Source organism: Sceloporus occidentalis, unplaced genomic scaffold (genome assembly GCF_023333645.1).
Source record: "Sceloporus occidentalis isolate IW3139 unplaced genomic scaffold, rSceOcc1.0.p SCAF_8, whole genome shotgun sequence".
In the NCBI taxonomy this organism is placed as follows: domain Eukaryota; kingdom Metazoa; phylum Chordata; class Lepidosauria; order Squamata; family Phrynosomatidae; genus Sceloporus; species Sceloporus occidentalis.
This window is the reverse complement of record NW_028316988.1, coordinates 5302231-5327771: the sequence shown is the minus strand read 5'-3', so window position 1 is coordinate 5327771 and position 25541 is coordinate 5302231. Positions and strand designations below refer to the sequence as shown.

The following is a 25541-nucleotide window of genomic DNA, read 5'->3' as shown; positions in this document are numbered from 1 at the left end:
TTGAAACCAAAGGTAGTTAGCAGGGTGTAGTGTTGAGAATACTGGTTAAGGCCTAAAGAGACCCAGGTTCAAATCCAGACACAGTTATGAAGCACACTAGGTGACTTTGAGTTAGCCACTGATTCTCCGTTTAAACATCATAGAGCTGTTGTGAGGATGAAATGCAGGTTGGGGAGAATCACATCCACTACATTGAGCTCTTTAAAGAAAGACAAATAGCTAAGAATGACCTGTTACAGACTGCCAAAATAAAGCTGCTTCGGGTCTCTTTGGAGGTATGCTGTTTAAATGATGCATGGGTCCTAAGAATCCGGAAGCTGCACCAAAGCTGCCCTCCAGTGCTTAGGAATGGAGTGTGGCTTTGGCGCGACCTCTGGACTCTTAGGACCCATGCATCATTTAAACAGCATACCTCCAAAGAGACCCGAAGCAGCTTTATTTTGGCAGTCTGCAACAGGCCTATGAAAATAATAGATACGATTCTGGATCCCTGACTCAACCAAGGTGGCAATAAAAAAGAAAAAGAAAGAAAGAAAAGGCTGAGCAAAGGGATAGATAGGACCACTAAATTTTTATTTGCCTTTTATTATTGCCTTTTATTAATATCATAAACATAATTTGTTAAACATGATGTAAAGGTAAGAGTTATGGTACAGTATTAACACTTATCAAAGGAGGAAACACCTTAGTGTATATATTCCTGCATGGCAGAGGGTTGGGCTAGGTGGCTCTTGTAGTCCCTTCCAAGTCTATGAGTCTATCCAGAGGGAGGCAGCTGGCGAGGGATGTGCTTGCCCACCTTCGTCCATATGCTCCGAACACGGAGCACAGAGGAGGGGATGATTAACAGTTCTGAGTCACTCCTCTACCTTTCAAACGCTTCCAGCATTAAAACACCATCCCAGCAGGCGTGCTGTCCTCACAAGTTCAGATTGGGAACTCTAGACAAAGAGCCCTAAGACCAGGCTCATGCTTCTTTTTCAAGACCAAATCCTGACTATGTTCTTTCATGACGAATCAAATGCCTCAGGGTTGGAGCAAACAGGCATGAAAGAGCAGCTCAAGTCCACTCCGGCCAGAGGTGGGTTAGAACCCCACTGACCACATGGCTTGCGCCTAAAGTGGATTGTGCATGCAGCGGCTGACCTGTGCCGCCAGGAGCCAGATTATCCCGGCTTCTTTTTGCTCTGGTCCTAAGGACCAGACTGAGGCTTCAGTGTGGCTTCAGGCTACTTTGGAGATGTGCGTTGCCTAAACGCCATGCTTCCAAAGTGGCTGGAAGTTGCTTCATTTTGATTGCGTGCTTCACCTCCAGGGTGAAATTTCTTTGTATGCTCACTTCCACACTTACAAATCTAGCTATTTAATTGCTCTCACTGCTGCTCTGAAACATCACAGAAGAGACCTGCCTTAAACAGAGTTTGGAAAGTTTCTAATTTGGACCACAGCTCCCACAACCCCCCAGTTGTAGTCCCAAAAAGTAAGTGACTACTCAAGGCACAGACTAGGAAATAAGGCAGTGAGTAGCCTTCATCAGCCTCTTGAACTGCTGGTGGTAGTCAAGCTGTACTTGAGTTGCAATGCATCTAACCCTGCAAATAGAAAGTTAGTGCTGAAGGGAGAAGGCTACGTTACTATCCTTCTTCCCTGACATACTGGCTTTTTCAGTATAGGAGACTGTAATTGTGGTGATGATAGTTCACAACTGAAACAAAAGATTTTTGCACACAGAAAATCAACATGACCGAGACACGAATTTAAGAGCTTAACATTTATCCCGATATACCAGCTTTGTATGTAATGGATTTTTGTTGTTGTTGTTGTATCACCATCTCCATTTTGAGATGGCACAGCTCAAACACAGGTTGGCTTTGCCTGAAATCTTGGTTTCAGAAAGAAAGAGAGAAAGAGGGAGAAAATAGATTTTTGCTGGAAATGCTGGATTTTCCGCACCAAGCAGAAAATTGGCTTGAAGGCTGACATTACTCTTCCAGCTCTCTGGTATTAAGACACCACCTTTCCTCCTACCTTTGGAAGGACTTCTGTCCATTTCTCATTGCTACTATTCTGCAGCAACCCCAATTCAATTTTAGAAATTTCAAATGTAGCACCTACCTCTAAATAATTCTGCACTCCAAGTGTTGCCTGGTTAGGAGGTGACGCCATCACACCACTGAAGAGAGAGAAAAAACATTGGAGAAAGACAATAGTTATTATAATCTTTATCTCTCTTTCTCAATCTTAATTTCTCTATGGCCCCATACAGACAGGCCAAAATAAAGCTGCTTCGGGTCACTTTGGAGGTATGCTGTTTAAATGACGCATGCATACTAAGACTCCAGAAGCTGCACCAAAGCCACAACCCAGTCCTAAGGATTGGAGCACAGCTTTGGCGCAGCTTCCGAATCTTAGGACGCATGCATCATTTAAACAGCATACCTCCAAAGTGACCCTAAGCAGCTTTATTTTGGCCTGTCTGTATGGGGCTTTTCTCTCTCATCTGTCACACCAGCATTTTACTGGTCTACCTCAGCTATGAACCGAAAGCATTTTTCTCAGAGGTCTTGAGCCAGACAAGTCCAGTTAGCATTGAAAATATTACTCTTTGGACCACAACTCCCAGCTGCAATGGATAATGGAAGTTTCTGGGAACTGTAGTCCTAAAATGCAATGTTTTAAAGCTCTGAGTCCACTAGATAGATAGCTACTGTCCATCAATTGATTCCTGTTCCCAGATCATTTGCACGTTCTGCAAATTCCCAGCTCAGCTGCATGTTTTTTAAAATTCGGGGTTTGTTACAAAGTGGTATTTCTTCAGTATGCTCCATCTCCAATGGCTTTTTGTAACATATTCTACACTGTGAGAAACTCAGGGGTTCTTAAACCCACCCCAGCCTACTATTAGTCCTGCACTGTGACTTTTGGTGGCCTCTAACTACACAATAACAAAGGCCATATTGTACTTTCTGGTCTTCTAGGAAGAGCAATGATCCCATCTCTAGTTTGTCACCACAGATCTATTCAACTAGTATGCTCTGTGAACAGCCAGTGACTGTGAATGACCAAGGCTGCATCCACACTGCGGAAACAATCTGGTCTGACACCACTTTAACTGGCATGGCTCCATGCTATGGAATTCTGGGAACTGTACCTTGTGGCACCAGAACAGTGTGGATGCAGCCATAGCTTTATCTGGAAAATTAACATATAGAGTGAGGTTAGAGAGAGGCGAAATAAAAGAGGACTTATTTGAGGCCATATGGGAACCATATCCTTGGGAGAGGCGGGAAATATAGATATAAGTAAACTTTATTATTATTATTATTATTATTATTTTATTATTATTATTTGTCATGGCCATATAGGAATCTCTGACCACAGAAGTGTCAGGATTATTGGAGACGCTTTCAAAGGCATCTGTCTTACCTATACTTTGTTCCATGGTACTGAAAGAAGATTAAATACCGAGTCTTCTGAGGCAACATCTTGGCTTTTCAGGGTTTCTTCTCCAATTCCAGGCCAAAATACTCAGCTTTTGGCTCGTCCTTCATTACAGCCCATGACAACCTGCAAGATTCAGGCAAGGCATGCTGTTATGGCTACTGCAATTGTAATTGCTTTTTATAAAGCTTGTAAGTTTACATCTGGGAGACCCTAAAAGTGACAAACATGGAGGGCAAAATTTTAAAAAGAAGGATCCCACTGACCTTTTTAAAACGGCTAATTAAGCAAAACAAACCACATTTTCCCTCCTCCTCTTCCACAAACCTAGTTCTCATTGTTTGAAATGCTTGACTTCTATTAAGAATGGACTCTTTAGGAGGTGTTTTTCCCATTGTCTTTCCTCCCAAATAAATTTATATATATACACACACACACACACATAATTGTCCACTAAACCAGGGATAAAATGTGGAACAAATTCTAGACTAAACTGTAGGACAACTGCAGGACAAAACTCAGCCCAAAATGTAGGACATTTGAGAAAAATGGAGGACCTTAAATGTCCTACATTTTGGGCTGAGTTTTGTCCTGCAGTTGTCCTACAGTTTGGTCAAGAATTTGTCCTACATTTTGTCCCTGGTTTTAGTGGACAATTATGGCAAACCTATAATATATAGTTTATATATATATATATATATATATATATATATATATATAGTTAAAAACACAATTCCTATGCATTTCTAGTTTTGCAGAGTCCCTTTCCTTCGCTTCATTTATTAATTTTATTAGTTTAATTTTATTTCTAGGTCGCCTTTCTCCCAAAAAGGGACCCAAGGCGGCTCACAATATTTAAAATGTGTGTGTGTGTGTATAATTTATGAATATAATAAAGGCAGGGCAAGGCACCTTCCCAATGCATTATTCCTACACTGTCTTGCCCTGCATTCAATGCTGTAGAAATAATCCAGTTCGACACCGGCACACCACTTATTAGCCACGATAAACGACAATTCCCACAATTCCATAGCACGGAGGCGTGGCAGTTAAAGCGGGGTCGAAACCGGATTATTGCTACATTGCGGTTGCAGCCTGAGAGAAGGCTCTAGAAGGATTTTTTCGCCCCCCTTAAAATGTTTACTTTTTTGGCAAATGTTCATTATTCAGGCAATTATTGTAGCCACCCAAATTGGCACCGCCGGAGAGAAAGGACCTTTGCGTCGGGGTCCTCAGAGTGCTGCGTCGCGTTCTGATTGCCTTTCATGACCATAAATGGAAAGCCGGGCAGCCGCGGGAGGGGCTGAGAGCGAGCTGGGATTCCTGGTTAGGGACTGGGGAAAAATTCCTCGCTTAACAAGAAACGTCTAACCGCCTTTCTGCCAGGGAGGCTCTGGCAAAACCGCTTCTGAGGATGCAAGGCTGCCTTTGATCACTGCTTCACTTGTTTGCTGAGCAGTTCCTAAGCAAAGCAGCATTAGACTCCAAAGGAGGAGGCAGAAACCTCAACAGTGTAGTCTGGATCCCTAACATGGATCATCCAGATGTTTTGGACTTCAACTCCCAGAATTCCTGATTGTTGGCCAAGCTAGCTAGGGCTTCTGGGAGTTGAAGTCCAAGAAATCTGGATGGTCCAAGTTTGGGGTAGTGATTCCCCCCCAAACTGTGCCCTTTTAAGAGGTTTTGGAAACCATCTCCCAGAAGCCTCAGCCATGCTGGGAACTGTAGTTTGTTGTGGCACCAGAGCTTTCTGACCCAGAAGGCTCCCTATCCCCCAAAACTATAGTTTCCAGAATCCTATAGCATTGACCCGTGGCAATTAAAGTAGTGTCAAACTGGATTATTTCTGTAGTGTGCATGCAGGCCAGGTTCACATTCATGAATCATCTATCATTTTTCAGCCTTTACTTTCTCAAGATCTGGCTATGATCTCTTTATCTAGAAATATGACCCCAAATGTCATATTCGTCCCCAAATGTCCCAGTATGTTATCATTTAAGCAGATACGCCTGATGCAAGCCGGCTGAGCACTTATGCAACCGGTCTCTCTCTGAGCATCTCTGTGGTGTGTGTAGAAAATGTCCCCACAGCTTCTGCAGATGTGATGAGGGTGGGATCAGGATTAAGCAGGCACATCATGCGCTGCTCCATTGCTCTTCAGCCACACCGGATTAATTTAATCCGATTGGGACGCACAGGCTGCCACTCCATTCACAAGACTTTAGCCATGGAGGTGCACCATCCTCCTGGTTTCCCTGGGACTGAGAATGCAGCCTATCCCACACCTCCTAAATTAGGAATGGGAATTCTAGCACCTTCCAGAGATGGTTGGACTGCAGCTCCCCAGAAGCCTTAGCCAGCAGAGCCAATAGTGGTGCATGCTGCATTGAATCGTGAGATCATAGAGCTGGAACAGACCTCCGGCGCCATCCAGTCCAACCCCATTCTGCCATGCAGGAACTCACAATCAAAGGTCTGTTACAGACTGCCAAAATAAAGCTGCTTCGGGTCTCTTTGGAGGTATGCTATTTAAATGATGCATGGGTCCTAAGAGTCCGGAGGTTGCGCCAAAGCCACACTCTATTCCTAAGCACTGGAGGGCAGCTTTGGTGCAGCTTCCGGATTCTTAGGACGCATGCATCATTTAAACAGCATACCTCCAAAGAGACCCGAAGCAGCTTTATTTTGGTAGTCTGTAACAGGCCAAAGCATCCCTGACTGATGGCCATGCAGCCTCTGTTTGGAGACCTCCAAAGAAGGAGACTTCACCATACTCTGAGGACATGTATCCCACTGTCATACAGCTATTACTGTTAGGAAAGTCCTAGATCTCTTTTCTTGTAGCTTGCATCCACTGTTCCATGTCCTATTCTCTGGAGCTGCAGAAAACAAGCTTGCTCCCTCCTCAATATGACACCACTTCAAATACTTAAACAGGGCTATCGTATCACCTGTGACCCTTCTATTCTCCATCCTAAACATGCCTAGCTCCCTAAGCTGCTTCAGCAACATCCAGGCGCCTCCGCTCCCGATTCCTATCTCATCTTGCTGTCCTCAAGTGTAATGGAGGGCCCAGTCTCATAGCCAGCTTTCCCATAAGATTCAGGTCTCTGGCACTATCTTCTTGTTCCCCAGGTAGCAAAAATATGTTGGGTCAGCTTTGTGGCTGAAACACATTTCATCCTTCCAACTCCAAAATTGAAGGTTAAGAGCCTGAAAAGAGGTGCCTCGGACTCATTTTGGAGATGTGACCAGTCATTGCCCCATTAAGCTTTTCAGTCCCAATTGCAGCCCTAAGGACTCAAAACTTGGCTCTCTGTTAAATGCTCTGTCCACCTTCCAGCGATCCCTCCATCTGTGTTTCTGTATGACTGGCAAAACAACAAGCCTACAAGAATGAGTCGGATCCAGACATAGTCAACCTTACAGCATTTTGAAACCAGTCTATTCTGGGACTAGCTTAAGTCCCGTGGATTTTAAGCAGGAGTTAAGTCTGGATCCAAATAAAGACTAAATTGGTGGTGCCCAAGTGGGCATGTTTATAGTGCAAAAACATATCATTGGGCAAAATTCAGGAGTCTAGTGGATTTTCCAGGAGGGAAGAATGGTCACCTTCTCTTCCCATACCTTTGACCAGAGACATCAATGCGAATGTCTCTAGTCAAAGGTAAATCACACCTGGAGGGAGGTACTCTTGGCTTTGTTTACTTGAAGACACCTCAGTCGCACCCCACTATTCAGACTGGAGCCTTGGTCTATCTATCCATGGCTATGTGCTCTTGTCCTTCCCCATGCTGAGCCTTCCAGATCCCCAAATATGGTCCCAGATCTTCTATGGTATGGCTGTTTCCTTGCACTGGAGCGCCTTTGTGGCTATGTGCCTTAGACGTTCCCTTTGCATCAACTTAATATAAGAAAAGAAGGGAGTGAAAGGAGGATTGATTTTGGGGTAACAGTCTTTACAAACTGGCCATGCCACCTGAGGCTTCTGGGATCTAAGGGCTGAAGCACCTGGCAAACTAAAGATCCTCCACTACCTAGAAGAAGAAGAAAACTATCCTCTGCCATGGATGTTACTAAGACCAGTGTCACAGCATCTGATGTGGAAACGTGGCACCTGGCTGCACCCTAGCATCATAGATTCCTAGAGTTGGAAGAGACCCCAAGGGCCCTGATCCAGTCCAACCCCATTCTGCCATGCAGGAACTCCCGATCAAACTCCCAATCATTGACAGATGGCCTCTGTTTAAAGACCTCCAAGGAAGGAGGCCCCAGATCTTATATGGTATGGCTGTAAACAATCTTGCTCCCTCCTCAATGTGACTTCCCTTCAAGTACTTAAACAGGGCTCTCGTATCACCTCTCAACCATTCATTTTCCGTACTAAACATCCACAGCTCCCTAAGCCGTTCCTCATAGGGCTTCATGGTTTCCAGACCCTTCACTCTTTTGGTCATCCTCCTCTGGACATGCTCCAACTGGCAGTGTGTTCCACCCACAGCCCTCACTGTCAGGACGTTCCTCCTAAAGTTGAGCTGGGATCTCTTTTCCTGTAGTTGGAGGTCTTTGAGCAGAGGCTGGGTGGATATCTGTCATAGAATCCTAGGCCTGTTACAGACTGCCAAAACAAAGCTGCTTCGGGTCTCTTTGGAGGTATGCTCTTTAAATGATGCATGGGTCCTAAGAGTCCGGAGGTCGCGCCAAAGCCGCACTCCATTCCTAAGCACGGGAGTGCAGCTTTGGTGCAGCTTCCGGATTCTTAGGACGCATGCATCATTTAAACAGCATACTCCAAAGAGACCTGAAGCAGCTTTATTTTGGCAGTCTGTAACAGGCCCTAGAGTTGGAAGAGACCCCAAGAAAGGCCGTCCAGTCCAACCCCATTCTGCCATGCAGGAACTCTCAGTCAAAGCATCCCCATTGACAGATGGCCATCCAGCAGGGGGTGCTTTGATGGTGAGTTCCTGCATGGCAGAAGGTGAGTTAGGAGCGGGTGGCCCTTGGGGTCTCTTCAAACTAGGGTTCTAGGACATTCTATGAATCCATTATGCCATGTCCTATTCTCTGGAGCTCCTACTAATTCTTCCTAATGTTGAGCTGGAATCTCTTTTCCTGTAGCTTGCATCCATTGCTCTGTGTTTTAGTCTCTGGAGCAGCACAAAACAAGCTTGCTCCCTCCTCCATATGGCCTCCCTTCCAGTATTTAAACAGGGCTCTCATATCCCCCCTTAGCCTTCTCTCCTCAGGCTAAAGACCCCCAGCTCCCTCAGCCTCTCCTCAGAGAGGGCTTCATGCTTTCCAGGCCCTTCCTTCCTTCCCCACTTTTTAGACTTAAGGTGAGGCCTGGTCCTGGGCCTAGGCTGGTTGCCATGGGAACCTCGCAGGGAACCTGGGCGTTGTAGTCCTGGGGGCGTGGCCGCGAGTGGGCGTGGCCTAGGGTAGCCCCGCCCCCGTGTCTGTGGCTGCAGCAGCAGCAGCAGCAGCAGAGTCCCGGCAGAAGCGGGCGAGGAAGGTTGCAGCCAGGTCTGTGCGGCTGCAGCAGGGACCCGCTGCCGGGGAGGATGGCGCTTCTCCGGCGGCGTCGCTGCTGCTGAGCCCTTCCCTTCCTCTTCTCTTTTCCGCGACGAAGAAGGAGCCAAGATGACGGTGGAATTCGAGGAGTGCATCAAGGACTCGCCCCGGTTCCGGTAAGACTCGAACCGAACCCGAACCTCTCCTCCGCATCCGCACTGCAGGGTTAACCCGCTTCCAGACCGCTCTTCATTCATCATTGGCTCGACGACGCTGGGGGACGTCTATGATAAAGCACCAACCCCCAGTTTTCCATTGCGGTATCGAAGCGGGTTAATTCTGCAGTGCGGATCCTAGTCCCTCTCCTCCCTTGGAAGGACCCTCTTCTTGCCGGATCCATCCCTTTCCCCCCCATTTTTTGGCCCCTTCCTGCAAATGGAGCATCTCCTCTTCTGCCCCTCTTTCTAATCGCATTAAAGGAGGTGGGGAAGGAAAGCAAGGGAAGATGGAGGGAAGGAGGAAGAGGAGGAGGAGAAGACATCAAGGCTCCTCGGATCTGGAGGCTTTTTGGGGGGAATGGGAGCAGCTCAGCTGGCCTTCAGCCTGGAAGGAGGCATGGCTCCTCTGCAGCAGAAGGAAGGAAGGAAGGAAGGAAAGAAGGGCCTCAATGTCACTCCAGACTCCATTGAGAGAGAGAGAGAGAGAGGCCATATAGAAAGGGAGGGGTCAGAATTCCCATATGTTCCCATAATCCCCATCCCATACTTCCCATAGATCCTCCACATCCCATATACCCCCCACACCCCAGTCATATTTTCTGTATACCCCATCCCATATATCTCCCACACCCCAGTCATAATTCCCATATAGCCCCCCCCCCCCATTCCTTTCTATACATCTCTCTCTCTCTCTCTCTCTCTCTCTCTCTGTATGGTTGTGTTTGCATTTGTGTGCAAGCTTGGATGCATCCTAGGATCCTCCAGACACATGAGTCCTTAGCCATGCCGTGCATGGGGCATCTATGACCCCACAGCTCCACCGGCGTTGTCTGGGTGCCTGAGGTGCCCGCTTGGCACGACTGTGTGTGGGGTGGCAGAGTGCTTGGCACAGATGGAGGAGGCAGACCTGGATGCTCAGGGGGATGGATGAAGAAGCCAGGGAAGAAAGGAGTGGGTGGTGTCCAGGGAAAGGAAGGAGGAGGAGGAGGAGGACCCCCTTTGTGTGTGCGTTGGGGGGGGCATTCAGCATGGCAAGAAAGAAGAGAAGATGGAATGGAGGAGGGAAAAAGGAATTTCAACAACCAGAACCCCCATATATCGCTCACATCTCACACATCATCCACATCCCAGTCATAATTCCCATATATCTCCATCCTATATATCCCCGACATCCCACGCATCATCCACATCCCATATACCTCCCACATTCTAGTATGTATTCCCATATATCCTCCGCATCCCATATATACTTTGCATCCCAATCATAATTCCCAAATTCCCATATACCCCCACATCCCATTTATCACCTACATCCCAGTCTACATTCCCATATATTCCCCATATCCCATGGATCCTCCACATCCCATATATCCTGCACATCCCAGTCATAATTCCCATATAGCCCTATCCTATATATCCCCGACATCCCATGCATCATCCACATCTCATATACCCCCCACATCCCAGTCTATATTCCCATATATCCCCCACATCCCAGTCTATATTCCCATATATCCCCACATCCCAGTCTATATTCCCATATATTCCCCATATCCCATGTATCACCCACATCTCAGAGATCCCCCACATCCCATATATCCTGCACATCCCAGTCATAATTCCCATATCCAATTTGTCTGCATCCCAGTCTATATTCTCATTTATCCCCCACATCACCCATATCCCCCCCACATCCTATATATCCCACATCCCAGCCTGTATTCCCATCTATTCCCCATACATCACCCACATCTCAGACATCACCCACATCCCATATCTCCCCCGCATCCCAATCTTTATTCCCATATGCCCCCACATGCAGAGGGGGGCTGCAGGAGAGGGTGGGTGGGTGGCACCCTCCTTTCTGCCCCTTCTTCTGAAGCCACAGACTCTGGCAGGTTTCGCATCCAGGGCAAGGCAGGGGCCTGGCCCGCTCTCTCTGTCTTTCCCTCTGGTCACCTCAAGGTCGTTGGTGGCCTTCTGCATGTGCGTCTGCCAGGGCCCAGGATTTCTGCCCGCTGCGGAGATAGAGCTCCATGTGCAAAGGACCCACTACCTGGACCATGCCCACCTGTCTGCCGCCTGGAGATGGAGCAGGGATGGGTCCGAAAGGAGAAAGGGATGAGGGGCTGGATGGACATGGCTTGGAAGGGCCAGGTTACATGGCAAGGGGCAGAGCACTCAGGACAATGCAAGATGCAGGTGTGGAAGGTCTATACGTTAGCATTGTTTGGAGGAACAGCGAGATGCAAATGCATCGGAGGACCAGTGGTCCAAGACACACTGCAGAAACCATCCAGTTTGAGACCTGGTTCAGTGCTAGGGAATCCTGGGGACTGTAGTTTATTGTGGCACCAGAGCTCTCTGACAGAGAAGGCTAAATGTCTCCCAAAACAACAGAAGTCCCTAGCATTGTGCCAGGGCACTTAAAGTGGTTTCAAACTGGGTTATTTCTGCAGTGTGTTTTGGACCGATGATAACATATACACCTTCCCCACGTGGCCCCTTTTACTTCTTCCTAAACGTCCGTTGCCGCATGTACCTTGACCCTTCCAAGATGTTTCTGCCCATCTCCTTATGTTTAGTGAGTTCAGAGTGGCATATAGAGGGGTGGGGGGTTTCCGCCTCTTCTTTGGATGCTCACAACAACCCTGCAAGGGAGGTCAGGTGGAGAGAAAGAATAGCCAGACCAAGGTCACACAAGAAGTTTCATGGCTCCATGAGGACTAGAACCTTTGAGCCTGAACGGTCACTTTGGAGGTATGCTGTTTAAATGATGCATGCATCCTAAGAGACCGGACACCATTCCAAAACCATGCTCCAATCTTAAGGACTGGAGCGCACCTTTGGCGCAGCTTCTGGCCTCTTAAGATGCATGCGTCATTTAAACAGCATACCTCCAAAGTGACCCGAAGCAGCTTTATTTTGGCCTGTCTGTACGGGCCCATGGTCTCCTAAATCCCAGTCCAGCATGGCTTTCTGTACATGGCTCTTTCTTGCTCTCTGCTTCATTCTATGTATCCACACTTGCTGCAGTGGGCTTGGGAATAGCATGAGGCCTCCAGATGTTATGGAACTGCAGGCCCCAGCATCCCTTGCCTGCAACTGCACTGACTAAGGCTGCTGGGAGTTGCTGTTCAGCAACATCTGGGAAGCTGCATGACTTCCACTCCTAGGAGAAAGGAAGGAGAAGGGCCCTGCTGGATATCGAATCCAGCATCCTGTTTCCCACAATATCTGCCAGGAAGGCCGCAAAAGGAGGATGGGAAGGCAACAGCTCTCTCTTGTTGCTGCTCCCAGCGGCAGAGACAGGGAGCACCGAAGAAAGGAGGATCGGCGCATATAGCAAAAAGGCAGCATTTTATGACAAAGCATTCAGACCAGTGCTTTGCAGTGTATACTCTCTGAGTGATGTGTACAACAATCCTGCAAGGTGGACCTAGTTTTTGCTCCCCGAGGCAAAAATAATCTCTCTGTGTATAGAAAGCTCTTTGCCTTGGGGAGCCCAATGTCATGGGCTGCTTTGGGAAAGAAAACAGGTCTACCTTGCAGGATTGTTGTGGGATGGGCAGAAGATCCAGTCTATGGGCAGAAGGCATGGATTCTTAGTTCTGCACTGGTAGTGTGTTTGTGTGTGTGGGATGTTTGGGGGGTCCTTTGCGAAACCTAAGGATAGCAAACAGGTTTAGGGTTTGCAAGACAGGCATGTGGCTGTTGTGGGAAGTGGGCATGGCTCTAGGGAGTAATGAGAGACAGCATGGTGAATCCTAGAGTCCTTGTGAGATCTATAGCCTTCTCTGCCAGAGACCTCTGGTGCAACCACAAACTGCAGAGCCCAGAATTCTATAGCGTTGCGCCTTTACAATTAAAATGGCGTCAAACTGGATTATTTCTGCAGTGCAGATGCACACACACAAAAAATAGCGGCCACTCAGATGGTCAAATCTCAGGGGCTGGCTCTTCCTTCTGGTCTGCAGGCGAGAAGAAGGAATCCCAGGGTGAGAGGACTGTCTTGAAAAGAGTGTCTGTGCATTTCCCATGGTGTTTTTGTTTTCACTGATATACTCTGAGTGGCTATGGCTGGTGCTTAATAACATGCCCAGGGACAGCTCTTTGTCACATTAACCTTGTAACATCCCTAAATCTTTGCCTTTGGTGATGAAATCTTACAGGCCAGAGTAGTTCTGCTCTGGCATCCTCACTCAGCCATTGTGAGTTCCTGCATGGCAGAGGGTTGGACTGGATGGCCCTAGTGGTCTCTTCCAACTCTATGATTCTATGGGGACCTTTTACCCACAGCATGTACCGACTGCTTCAGCAGATTGGTGACAGCCGTCCTCTCGTGCCACCGGTGTGTGTGTATGTGTTAATTATTGTATCTCTGGCATAGAGCCGGAATAGTGACTTCAACCAGCCAGATGTCTCACTTTCCTGCAGCTGTGACCCTTTGTAGTGTGACGTCAAGATGAATTGTATAGGTTTGTGTATTTATTTACTCAGTGCTTCAGCATGCATAGGCTCGGCCAAGTTGTTTCGCTTGCCAGGATATGTCCTGTATCCTTTTGTTAAAGATGTCTATGCTCCTAAACATTAGTAAGAACCTCCTGATAGTAAGAGTTGTTTGACAGTGGAAGACGTGCCCTCAAAGTGTGATGGAGTCTCCTCCTTTGGAGGTCTTTACAAAGAGGCTGGATGGCCATTTGTTTGGGGTGCTTTGATTGAGAGTTCCTGCATGGCAGGAAGTTGGACTGGGTGGTCCTTGGGCTCTCTTCCAACTCTATGATTCTGTTTTAGCTTGTTTTCTGCTGCTCCAGAGAATAGGACCAGGTGCAATGGATTCAAACTACAGGAGAAGAAATTCCACCTCAATATTAGGAAGAAATGATTCTACAAAGCAAAATAATTTTGGGTCAAGCTGTTTGTCAGGATCCCATTGTGCCAAACGGTGTGATGCAGCGGCTAAAAAGGCCAATGCGATTCTAGCCTGAATCAATAGAAGTGTAGTGTCTAGATCAGGGAAAATAATAGTGCCACTCTGTTCCGCTTTGGTCAGGCCTCATCTGTGTCCAGTTCAAAGAGGATGCTGAGAAAGTGGAGCATGTTTAAAGGAGGGCGATCAAAATGGTGTTTTTCCTCTCCGCAAGGGTGAGATGCATTGCATCCCTGTTGCAATTACAGTCATTATTTCTAAATTATCATCTACTCACATAAGTAAGCATATGTCTTTTCTTTAAAATGCAAATCTGTATCCTCTTCTGTCTTCTTTTTTGGCAAATCCCCAATGGTTCTTCCATACAAGAGACAGCCACTGAGCTGCCAGAAGGAGAGAAGGAAACTGTCAGTTCCTCTCTTCCTATTTACATGGGTGTGTGTATTGTGTGTTGTCTGTCCATCTACCCGTCTCTGTCTCTCTGTTTCTCTTTCACACACACACACACACAAATCTTTTTAGTCTAGCCTTCCTATGAGGATACCTTCCAGATGTGTTGGATCACAACTCCCATCATACCGCAGGGGTGTTTTCTGTAGCCCTGAAGTGTGTTGGAGGTTACTGTCCTGTCACCAGTGTTGGTCTGGTTGGATTCTGCATATAGACATGGCACTTTCTTTGCCTCGGGTAGCAAAATGTTTGGGGTTGGTCTTGGGTTCAAGTCCAGATTTAGAGCTGAGTGACCCAACTGTGTCTGGGACAGCGATGGCGAATGTTTAAAAGACAGTGCCCAAACCGCAACCCAAAACCTACTTATTTATCGCAAAGTGCCACATCCCTCTAGCTTTTTAGTAACAAACTCTGTGCTGGGACGATGGCACATGTGCCCACAGAGAGGGCTCTGAGTGCCACCTCTGGCACTAGTGCCATAGGTTCGCCACCACTGGTCTGGGAGGTCTGTATCGTCCCACCTGCAGGTGACAACTCCTTACATTTAATCTTCTTCCAGCAGGACATAACAGTTAGAGCAGTCTTTCCAACATAGTGTGGGAACCTCTGGGCACACAATGTCTATCATGCCCAGGTCAGTAATGGAAGTTGTTGTTCGACACATCATGGGAAAGGCTGCATCTGCACTGCAGAAATAATCCGTTTTGGCACCACTTTAGCTGCCATGGCTCAATGCTGTGGCACCAGAGCTCTGCGGTCAGTCATTTTCAGGCAGGTCATCAGATACCAAAAGTTCACCTTAGGGATGAGTGAGAATTTCAGTGGCATCATTTTTAGCGTAGCGCTTTCCCAAATTCACAAACCTCTTCCTATATTAGTGAGAAAGAACTTAAGATTTTAAGAAATTAAATGCGAGAGGATCCCAAACTGATAGATTCCTCCGTTCCTGATGGCTTAAACTCTTTGAAGTCTGGCTTCAAAAGCTTGTGTGTTCAAGCACATTTGCTCTGCTGAATTAGGGTGGAGCATGGCTTTGGTGTGGCTTCTGGACTCTTAGGACACATGTATCATTTAAACAGCATACCTCCAAAATGACTCGAAGCAGCTTTATTTTGGCCTGTCTGTATCAGGCCTAAGTTAGTCTCAAAGGTGCTACAAAATTCCTTGGCATACTGTTATTCTGGACCAGTGGTTCTCAACCTGTGGGTCGCAACCTCTTTGGGGGTCGGTCGAACAACCTTTTCACAGATGTTGCCTAAGACCATCGGAAAACACACATTTCCAATGGAAGCAACAAAGATAATTTTATGGTTGGGGTCACCACAACATGAGGAACTGTATTAAAGGGTTGCGACATTAGGAAGGTTGACTGTTTTAGACTACCATGGATAGATAGAGCCTAGAACATGAACCAGTGGGTTCCAAGTACAAGGAAAGATATGCCACCTAAACATTAGGAAGAGTTTCTTTTACTGTAAGATCTGTTCAGCAGTGGAATAAGCTGCCTTAGGGAACATCTTTGGAGTTCTTTAAACAGACGTTGGATGGGCATCTTTCAAGAGTGTTGTAAAGGTGTGTATTCCTGCATGGCAAAGGGTTCGACTAGAATAGATAGTCCTGGTAGCCTCTTCCATGTCTAAGATTCTGTGTGTCTACTTCAATGAAATGAAAGTATTCATGCAAGTTAACTTTGCCATGTATTGTCCACATGGATCAATTACATGATGTACAAATGTATGCCGTAGAAGGGCCCACCCCTCCAGATATGGAATTTCTTGGCATCTTGTTCAATTCTATATGAAAGGAAAAATTCCTCAAATGGGGACATTCTTTCTAAGGGAGACCTGCCAGCCCTTTAAGGAGCAAACTTTTCAGCCCTCAAATAAGGGATATCCCTTATAATAAGGGATGCTTGGCAACATCAGATGGCATGAGAAGCCCTGCTCTACATCCACGCTACTCAAAGTGATGTGGACGAGTGATAGTTCATGGGCAATTTTCACGGGCACGAAGGAAATGTAGTTAATGGGCACAAACATGACATGAATCCCTGGCACACGGGACGGAGGACCTTGCCGGTCTCCTGTATCAGAAAGCTTAAGAAGCACTGGTCTAGATGACCACAGATTTCCCAGTGCGGGTTTTTCAAAGCATTTGTTGTTGTTAGTTGCTGTCAGCTTTGACTTGTGACCACCCTATGAATGGGCTGGTACAGAAAGGCCAAAATAAAGCTGCTTCGGGTCACTTTGGAGGTAGGCTGTTTCAATGATGCATGCATCCTAAGAGGCCAGAAGCTGCACTAAAACTGCACACCAGTCCTAAGGACTGGAGCATGGCTTTGGCATGGCTTCCAGACTCTTAGGACGCATGCATCATTGAAACAGCATACCTTCAAAGTGACCTGAAGCAGCTTTATTTTGGCCTGTCTGTATAGGGCCATAGTCTAGTTATTTTGACTACCACAGCTCAGGATTGATGCGCTCTGAAATCCACTCATTAGTCTTTCCCCAGTCCATGGTATCTGTACAATCTTCCTCCAAAACCGCATTTCAAATGAGTCGATTTTCCCCCCTGTCAGTTTTCTTTACTGTCCGGCTTTTAAAACTATGCATAAAAGATCCCTTTGCACATTATAGGACACCCTTCAGGCTCTTGTAAGCAATCTGCGAATTAAGCTGGGTAAACATATGTCCAGCTTTCCCAACCGTGAGGGGGGGAAAAAGCAAAAGGAAAGAAGTGCAGCTCCGCAGAAACTTGGAAATCTGTGATCTATGGGTTGGCGTCCGTGGCCTCATTCCTGCTGTGCACCTTGTAGAGGCATGTATAATTTTGGCACTCAGGTAAACAAATGTAATTACCTTGAAAGACCTGTTTGGAGTGCTGCTTTCTGTCATGCGCTTGGGTTCCGCTGGGTATCCTCATCCAACTGGCATGCAGACATCCCTTGTCACCGGGCGAATCCGGTCATAGTGGTGATGTCAGTCGCTGAGCGGCATTGCTGACTCCTCATCACGCATGGCTGAGAAACCCCAAAGCAAGAACAAACAGCCCTGTGTTAGGAAGGGGCCTTAGACCAAATCCCTCCATTGATATATTGAGCTTACCATTGTTTGTACTAACAACTCTCAGATGCAGGTCCTGGCAACGTTTTGGACTTCAGCGCCTGGGCATTGCATTTGGTACGGCCAGTGTGCTGGGGTTGATGCTCCCAAGCATCTGGAGGACTGAGTGTGAGCATCACTGGTATGCATGAGCCATTTGATAAAATGTAAAAGAATAATTTAAAAGAAGATTGTGAAGTCGAAGGCTTTCATGGCCAGCATCCATAGTTTTTTGTGGGTTTTTCAGGCTATGTGGCCATGTTCTAGAAGAATTTCTTCCTGATGTTTCGCCAGCATCTGTGGCTGGCATCTTCAGAGAATGCCAGAGCCTATGGCCCAGAGCAATGGGTGCAAACTACAGGAAAAGACATTCCACTTCAACATTAGAATGAACATCCAGACAATAAGAGCTGTTTGACAGTGGAAGGTGGTGGAGTCTCCTTAAACAGAGGCTGGATGGCCATCTGTCAGTGATGCTTTGCTTGCGTCTTCTTCCATGGCCGAAGGGAGTTGGATTGGATGGCCCTTGTATTCTCTTCCAGCTCTGTGATTCTATGATTTTACTTGCAAATACTGTAATTGTTGCTGTATATTGCTGGCTTCCAGTGCTGCAGGATGCTTAGAGCTGGCTGCTGGAGGCTCTCCAGGGCTTGGTGTTTCATGCATCATGCCTAACGTCGTCATCATGGCTCAGCCCCGACATCAACAGGGCTGTCCTTTTCCATGGCTCTCCAGCTGTGGAACTCACTCCCAAGGAGGGTCAGGCTGGCTCCATCCCTTCAGAGTTTCCAATGGACAGTTTGCGCTCTTTCACTTGGCTTAAAATTAGGGCTCTCTGCTTTGGCTGTTTTTAAAAGCTGTTTGTAATTGTCTGCTTTTAAATAGGAGCTTTGCTGGGTTTGAGATGAATTAAGTATTCCTTTAATGTTTTAAGTGTTTTTATCCTTTTATGTTTCGCCTTGGGGGACCCGGTGAGTTGAGAGGCAACCAAAAATACCTACGTACAATAAAATAAAATGAAATGAAATACTGGTAGGTCTCAGATCTCAGGTTTTGGCCTGAAATATCAGGGCTTGGCATGCTCCTTTCTTGGAAAACCTACCCACAACTGTTTTAGATCCAAGAACTGCAGTGTGGACTGTTTCTGTCCATTGCTTCATGATACTCCATTCCATCTTCTGCCCCCTAATTATTTGCTTGGCTAATGGAGCTAAGGATAATGGAGCAGAGGACAGAATAGGTGAATTTCAGCACAGAATAAATAAAGAGATAGTTAATCTAAATGAATACAAGTCTCCAGGACCAGATGGACTACTTCCAAGAGTATTAAAAGAACTGGAAAATGTAATATCGGAGCCATTGAAAACTCCTGGACAACAGGAGAAGTTCCAGTAGTAGAAGTGCCCTGGAGGAGGGCAACCGTTATCCCCATCTTACCGTCCAGTTAGTCCAATGGCATCTGGAGGACCACATTATTTTCATGCCCATTCTAGGCAAAAGTCTTCAATTGGGGATTGAAATTCTAATTGGGGATTGATGCTTGAGATTGAACCCTGCAAAGGCAGGGACTCTGCCACTGAGCTAGGGATGATACAGTCCCACACCTGCCTATGTACAGACCAGACTAATGTGATGCACTCTTTGTGAGGTTGCCCTGGGAGATGGGTATGCTTAGCCTGGAGAAGAGATGGTTAAGAGGTGATAAGATAGCTCTGTTAAGATATTTGAAGGGGTGAAGAGATAAGCATTCAAAGCCCTGGGCCTGGATGGGTGAGTCTACCAGTTTGACCTCCTCTCATGCTTGCATTCACCACCTCCAAAAGATATTCCACTTTTTAAGAATCCCAAGTTCTTTCTGCTTGTTTGCATTCTGCTGGACCCTTTTGATGCTATACAGTTATCACACATTGGGCCTGTACAGACAGGCCAAAATAAAGCTGCTTTGGGTTGCTTTGGAGGTATCCTGTTTAAATGACACATGCAATTTAAGAGGCCAGAAGCTGCGCCAAAGCAGTGCTCTAGTCCTTAGGACTGGAGCATGGCTTTGGCACACCTTCTGGAATCTTAGGACGCATCCATCATTTAAACAGCATAATTCCAAAGTAACCCGAAGCAGTTTTATTTTGGCCTGTCTGTACAGGGCCTTTGATACCACATTAACTGGCTAGAGAATCCTGGCATTGGTCGTTTTGAGAGGTATTTAGCATTGTCCATTTTGGTGCCTGATAACGCTACAAGGAGAGTTGGAGTTGGAGTCTAAGAACATCGGGAGGGCCACAGGTTTTCCATTCATTTTTCACAGCCGGAGTGGTTGATTTTATTTATATCCAAACTTATTTATATCCTGCTTTTTTCTCTATATGGGACCCTCCCCGTTAGGCTAGGACTGATGGTAACCACAGTTCAAAAAATTTGTTGGGCCACATGGTTATCACCAAGTTTTAACTGGGAAGATGGCAGCCACAGGTGCTGGCAAAACATCAGGAATAAAGCAATGTTTAGGATTCTGTAGGGTGCAGCCATAACAGGTGATGCAGTATCAAAGTGCTATAGTGCTACGGTGTGGAAAGAGCCCTGGGAGATTCTTGCATGATGTGAACCAAAACAAAATTTCCACCCATCCTTACTTTGCACGCAGGGCATTGCCAGCAGCCTGGGCGGCTGATCTCACCACCTTGGCGCGAGAAGAGAGGTTGGATCCCATTCGCCATATGCGTGGTTGCTCACACATGGATGCTTTTGCCATCATGCTGGGTGCATCATTGTGACAGCCACACCTCAGGAGCTGTCTCCTCTACTGGAGCCCCGCTTGACCGCTCTGTGGGCCTGTCACCCGCATTCGGCTCCCCACCGATCACCTGGAGAGCCTCCATATGCCCCGCCATGTGGTCTGGAGCAGCTGTGCTATGAGCCACAGTGAACATGTGCGTGTGTTTGTGTGGAGGGGTTCACTTTCTTTTGTTTTCTCTTGGAAGAACAAAGTAGATGGGAGGCGAGAGGGAGGTTAGTTGATGAATGAGAAGGAAGGGATCTGGCAGGCTCATAATAAAGGTCCTTTATAAAGGGCCTTTGAAGGTTCATGGGTCTGTATGGGAGCAAGTGGTCCAGAAAGGTAGGAACCAGAAAGAGGGACATCCCTTCCTTCTGTAGAGGACCACATTCCCAAATTGGTGGGGGGGAGAGTTAAACTGTTGGGGGCTATGTGCAGGCAATGGATGGGGCCAGAACCCCCTCCTTTTCTCCCTCTCTTTTTCTGTCCTTCTCTGTCCTTTTCTTTCTGAGACCCTTGGATTTTCTCTTTCTCCCCTTTATGCCACCCCATCTCTCTATCAGTTCAGTTTCTGACACTCCTTGTCTACTCCTTTCATCATCTTTTCCCCCCCGTCTCTTTGACACAGCTTCTCTTTCTGACACTCTTTCTGATTCCTCAATCTGTTTCTGATACCCCCTCTGATTCCTTCCTTCCTTCCTTCCTTCCTTCCTTCCTTCCTTCCTTCCTTTTTCTGATCCCTCCCTCCCTCCCTCCCTCCCTCTTTCTGACTCCTTCCTTCCTTCCTTCCTTCCTTCCTTCCTTCCTTCCTTCTTCTGACATCTCCCTCCCATCATCTCCATCCAAAACCCACAAAACAGTGATACCTTTAATCCACCAACCAAAGTGCACAAAATACATGATGCCGGCTTCTGAAGCTCAACCTTCCCCAGCAAGACCAGACGGGCTCCCACTTTGGAGCCCTTCTGTCAGCAAGCAAAGACTTTATCCCAACATACTTTTAGAATGGAAGAATTTAAAGATATAGCCATGTTAGTCTGTAGAAGCAGTATGTAGAGAGATCTTGTAGCATCTTTGAGACAAAGGCCTATTACAGACTGCCAAAATAAAGCTGCTTCAGGTCTCTTTGGAGGTATGCTGTTTAAATGATGCATGCATCCTAAGAATCCAGAAGCTGCACCAAAGCTACACTCCAGTGCTTAGGAATGGAGTGTGGCATTGGCACGACCTCCAAACTCATAGGACCCATGCATCATTTAAACAGCATACCTCCAAAGAGACCTGAAGCAGCTTTATTTTGGCAGTCTGTAACAGGCCTAACTGAAAGAAAGAAGTTGGCAGCGTGAGCCTTCGTAGACTGCAGTCTATTCTTCAGATGCCTTTAGTGGAGTGGTGACCAGCGACAGACATATATATGCCATTGGTATGTGAGAATGTCATTTCAAATTCAAACGCCTTTTCAGTAGTTTAATTCTAATCTAATTTAAAGTATAATTTAATGTTGGCATCATTATTATTATTATTCAAACAGTATGCTTATGTCGATCGTCTTCTGCTTCGCCCGCTTCTCCATCCCTCCTAACTGCACCCCATTTCATTGGCTCCCCCATTTGGCACATTTTTAATAGCAGAACGCATAGGAGTCAAGATGCTCAGAGGCTAAGCAGGGATAACAGCATATATTTATTACAGAGGATTAAGGCGTGATGTCAGCATCCCGGGGTGGCTTGGCTCGGGCGGAAATGATCACTCAACTCCTAAATAAGCAAAGCGTTAGTCCAGTCTAAACAGATTTATGTAATTTTGGCGTGCAAGAGAATGCACTCTCTCCCCCTGCAACCTCCCCCCTCTTTTCCAAGCAGACAGAGTCTGTTCATTCGAAGGCTTTCATGGCCGGCATCCATAGTTTTTTGTGGGATGTTCGGACGATGTGGCCATGTTCTGGAAGAGTCTCTTCCTGACGCTTCGCCAGCATCTGTGGCAGGCATCTTCTCTGAACGTCAAAGCATCCCCAACAGATGACCATCCAACCTCTGCTTAAAAACCTGCAAAGAATGAGACTCTGTCATACTCCAAGGTACCATCTTCCACTGTAGAACAGCTCTTGCAGTCAGGAAATTCCTCCTAATGTTGAGGTGGAATCTCTTTTCCTGTCGCTTGCATCCATTGCTCCCGGTTCTATTCTCTGGAGCAGCAGAAAACAAGCTTGATCCATCTTCAATGTGCCACCTCTTCCAATATTTAAACAGGGCTGTCATATCACCCCTTAACTGTCTCTTCTTCAGGCTAAACACACCCAACTCCCTAAGCCTCTTCTCATAGGGCATGGTTTCCAGACCCTACATCCTTTTGGTCACCTTCCTCTGGACATGTGTGCTTGGGAAGGTTACTTTTAGGGGCTGTCACCCCACCAATCCCTCCACAAGAAGGGCCACTGGGAGATTTTGGTGAGCTATGGAACCAACATCTTCTCCAAGTTGTCTTCCGCAAAGCATGAAAATGGGAGGAAGGAGTGGAAGTGCTGCTGTGTTACCCAATGGGCAAGAGGCTCAATAGGGGAGACGCACCCAAACAGGAGACAGAATCTGTTTCGGAAGGCATCCCAGCAATGCCCTTAGGGTTATGCCTTGTTGTGATGACCCCTAAAGATTCTCTCCACATACCAAGGCAAAAAACCTATCCATAAAGCTTTCCTTGTTTCCTATTGCCTGGGAAGGAGTGCTTGGCAGAGTATCCCCCATTCATTTCCATTTCAAGCCGTTGATGTGTCTTGTTGGTGGCCTTTGAATTCTTCCAGCACTCCCTCTGCATTTTCCCCTTTTAGCCACATGATCACTTGAAATCATCTGGTCAGGCTTAGTAGGAACTCGTGAAATCAGGCGTATCTGGACAGGGTGGGACAGACCGTTTCCTAGCATATAAAGACATAAAGTACAGTGCGCCCATGTCATCTGCAGATGTGCTATACACAGTTTTCAGCTTATACTGAAAAGGCAATGGTGCACATGCCCATGGTGCATGTGCCGCATCGTGCCATACTGCGCCACATGCATGAGCCCCATTGTTTTCAATGGGGCTTGAGCATTTGCAGAATTTCCCTTACGTTTGGGGGGGGGGGCTGGAGCATGCATGTTTAGTTGCAAGCTCTTACTGCCAATAATTGACATTTACAGTTGGCCCTCCACATTTGCAGACTTTGCAGATTTGATTATTTGTGGATTTGATTAATGTGTTCTTTCTAGGAAGCTCTAAGTCAGTGATGGTGAACCTTTTAGCGGCCGAGTGCCCAAACTGCAACCCAAAACCCACTTATTTATTGCAAAGTGCCATGTCCCTCTGGCTTTCTAGTAACAAACTTTGGCAAACTCTGTGCCGGGGCGACAGCACATGTGCCCACAGAGAGGGCTCAGAGTGCCACCTCTGGCACCTGTGCCATAGGTTCGCCATCACTGCTCTTAGTCCTCCAGTGCAATTCTGCTGGACGTTGCCCAAAAGTTGTGCTGGAAAACTTAGTGGTTCCTAGAGAAAACACTCCTCTAGGTATTTGTGGGTCCTGCAGCATGATCCTATGATGGCAGATGTTGACCATAGAGTTCCCCTGGAGGGTCTATTTTTTTTTTTTTATTTGTGGGTTTTCCACATTCATGAGGGTCTTTCACTCATAACCTCAGCAAATGTGGAGGATCCACTGTATTTCATTCCAACATGTTGGACTTGAGACAAGAGGAACCAGTTTCAATGCTTGATAGTCCCTCAACCGTGGGGTCCCAGGTTTAGTTTCCAGGGCCTAAGATTCACAACTTGAAGGCTTTTCACGGCCGGCATCCATAGTTTTTTGTGGGTCTTATGTGGCCGTGTCCTAGAAGAGTTTTTTCCTGATGTTTCTCCAGCATCTCTGAAGATGCCAGCTACAGGAAAAAACTCTTCTAGGACACAACCACAAAGGTATTCATACCTTTGGCTCAAACAGTTGAAAACATGAGTCTTCTTGCCTCCATCCCTTAAGTCCGGTCTTATTTTTTGACTGCAGGAGCCTCCTTGCCAGACTCTCCTTGTTAAGGATCTGTAGGAGAGGCAACAATTCACCAGCCCCAATGTGTTCATCTCACCATCAGGGTTGAAGATCCATCACTGTAAGGGGCTTGGTTTGGTCTTTTAGCAGAAGGACAGTTTCCCCATTAATTGAAGGTGGGATGAGAACAAGATTGAACGAGGCAGAAGATTGAAAGAGGCATCCGGAGAGTGCCTTGACTACAGCTCCAATGGTTATAAACGGTCTATAGATGGGTGACTGGCTTCCCAGCTGAAAAAGTTACTGTTGCTTGTGGCAACGGAGAAAGCTGAATTGCAAAGGTACCGGAGAGAGAGAGATGCCGAGGCAGAACCATTTGTGTGACTTTCTGTTGCGTTATGATTCACGAGAGATCCATGAAATGCACCTATGCTGCGCATGTAAAGAATATTTGTCTCTCCATGCTGCAATATGCACAATTTTTTTAAAATTCAGTTATTCCTTGTCTCAGTATTCAACCGATGGCTCCATCTCCTGCCTTGTGAGGACCATGTAGAATCTACATGGTCCTCACAAGTAGATGCTTGTTTGAGCAGGTTTAGATGGGAGGATGATACAGTTGGAAGCGCATGTTTTGAGTCTGAAGAGGATGGAGGGACAACATTCCAGGCCACAGGGGACCATGAGCTACTGAATGATGTAGCCGGTAGCTGTATGTGTCTCAGGATGAGGTGTGGAGCTGGGTTCAGAGAGTTGCCTTGGTTAGGCCTCACCTGGGATACTTGTGTCCAGTTCTGGGCACCACAATTCAGAAAGGATGCTGACAAATTGGAGCGTGTCCAAAGGAGGACCACCAAAATGGTGAAGGGCCTGGAAAGCATGATTTATGTGGAAAGACTTAGGGAGCTGGGTATGTCTAGCCTGGAAAAGAGACGTTTAAGAGGTGTTATGTTGTGGTTGGAGCAAGCTTGTTTTCTGCTGCTCCAGAGACTGGAACCCGGATCAATGGATGCAAACTACAGGGACAGAGATTCCATCTCAGCATTAGGAGGAACCTCTGACAGTAAGGGCTGTTTGACAGTGGAAGGCACTCTCTCGGAGAGCTGTG

At 46.8% G+C, this 25541-nt stretch overlaps 2 protein-coding genes across 3 annotated transcripts in view; one reads left to right on the top strand and one right to left on the bottom strand.

The window, feature by feature from the left end:
* Positions 1-4657, bottom strand: part of LOC149307706 (tRNA pseudouridine synthase-like 1) — a 41581-nt gene extending 36924 nt beyond the window's left edge. For both annotated transcript variants that reach the window (XM_089536922.1, XM_089536921.1), the window contains exons 1-3: positions 4586-4657; positions 3427-3567; positions 2116-2173 (exon numbers count right to left, since the gene is read on the bottom strand). In XM_089536922.1, coding sequence (XP_089393048.1) covers positions 2116-2173; positions 3427-3485 — 117 coding nt within the window. In that variant the 5' untranslated portion in view covers positions 3486-3567; positions 4586-4657. The remainder of the gene's footprint in view (positions 1-2115; positions 2174-3426; positions 3568-4585) is intronic.
* Positions 4658-8941: 4284 nt separating this feature from the next.
* Positions 8942-25541, top strand: part of ACAP3 (ArfGAP with coiled-coil, ankyrin repeat and PH domains 3) — a 121179-nt gene continuing 104579 nt past the window's right edge. Inside the window, exon 1 of the mRNA XM_089534288.1 lies at positions 8942-9128. Within this exon, the coding sequence (XP_089390414.1) occupies positions 9082-9128 (47 nt within the window). The 5' untranslated portion in view covers positions 8942-9081. The remainder of the gene's footprint in view (positions 9129-25541) is intronic.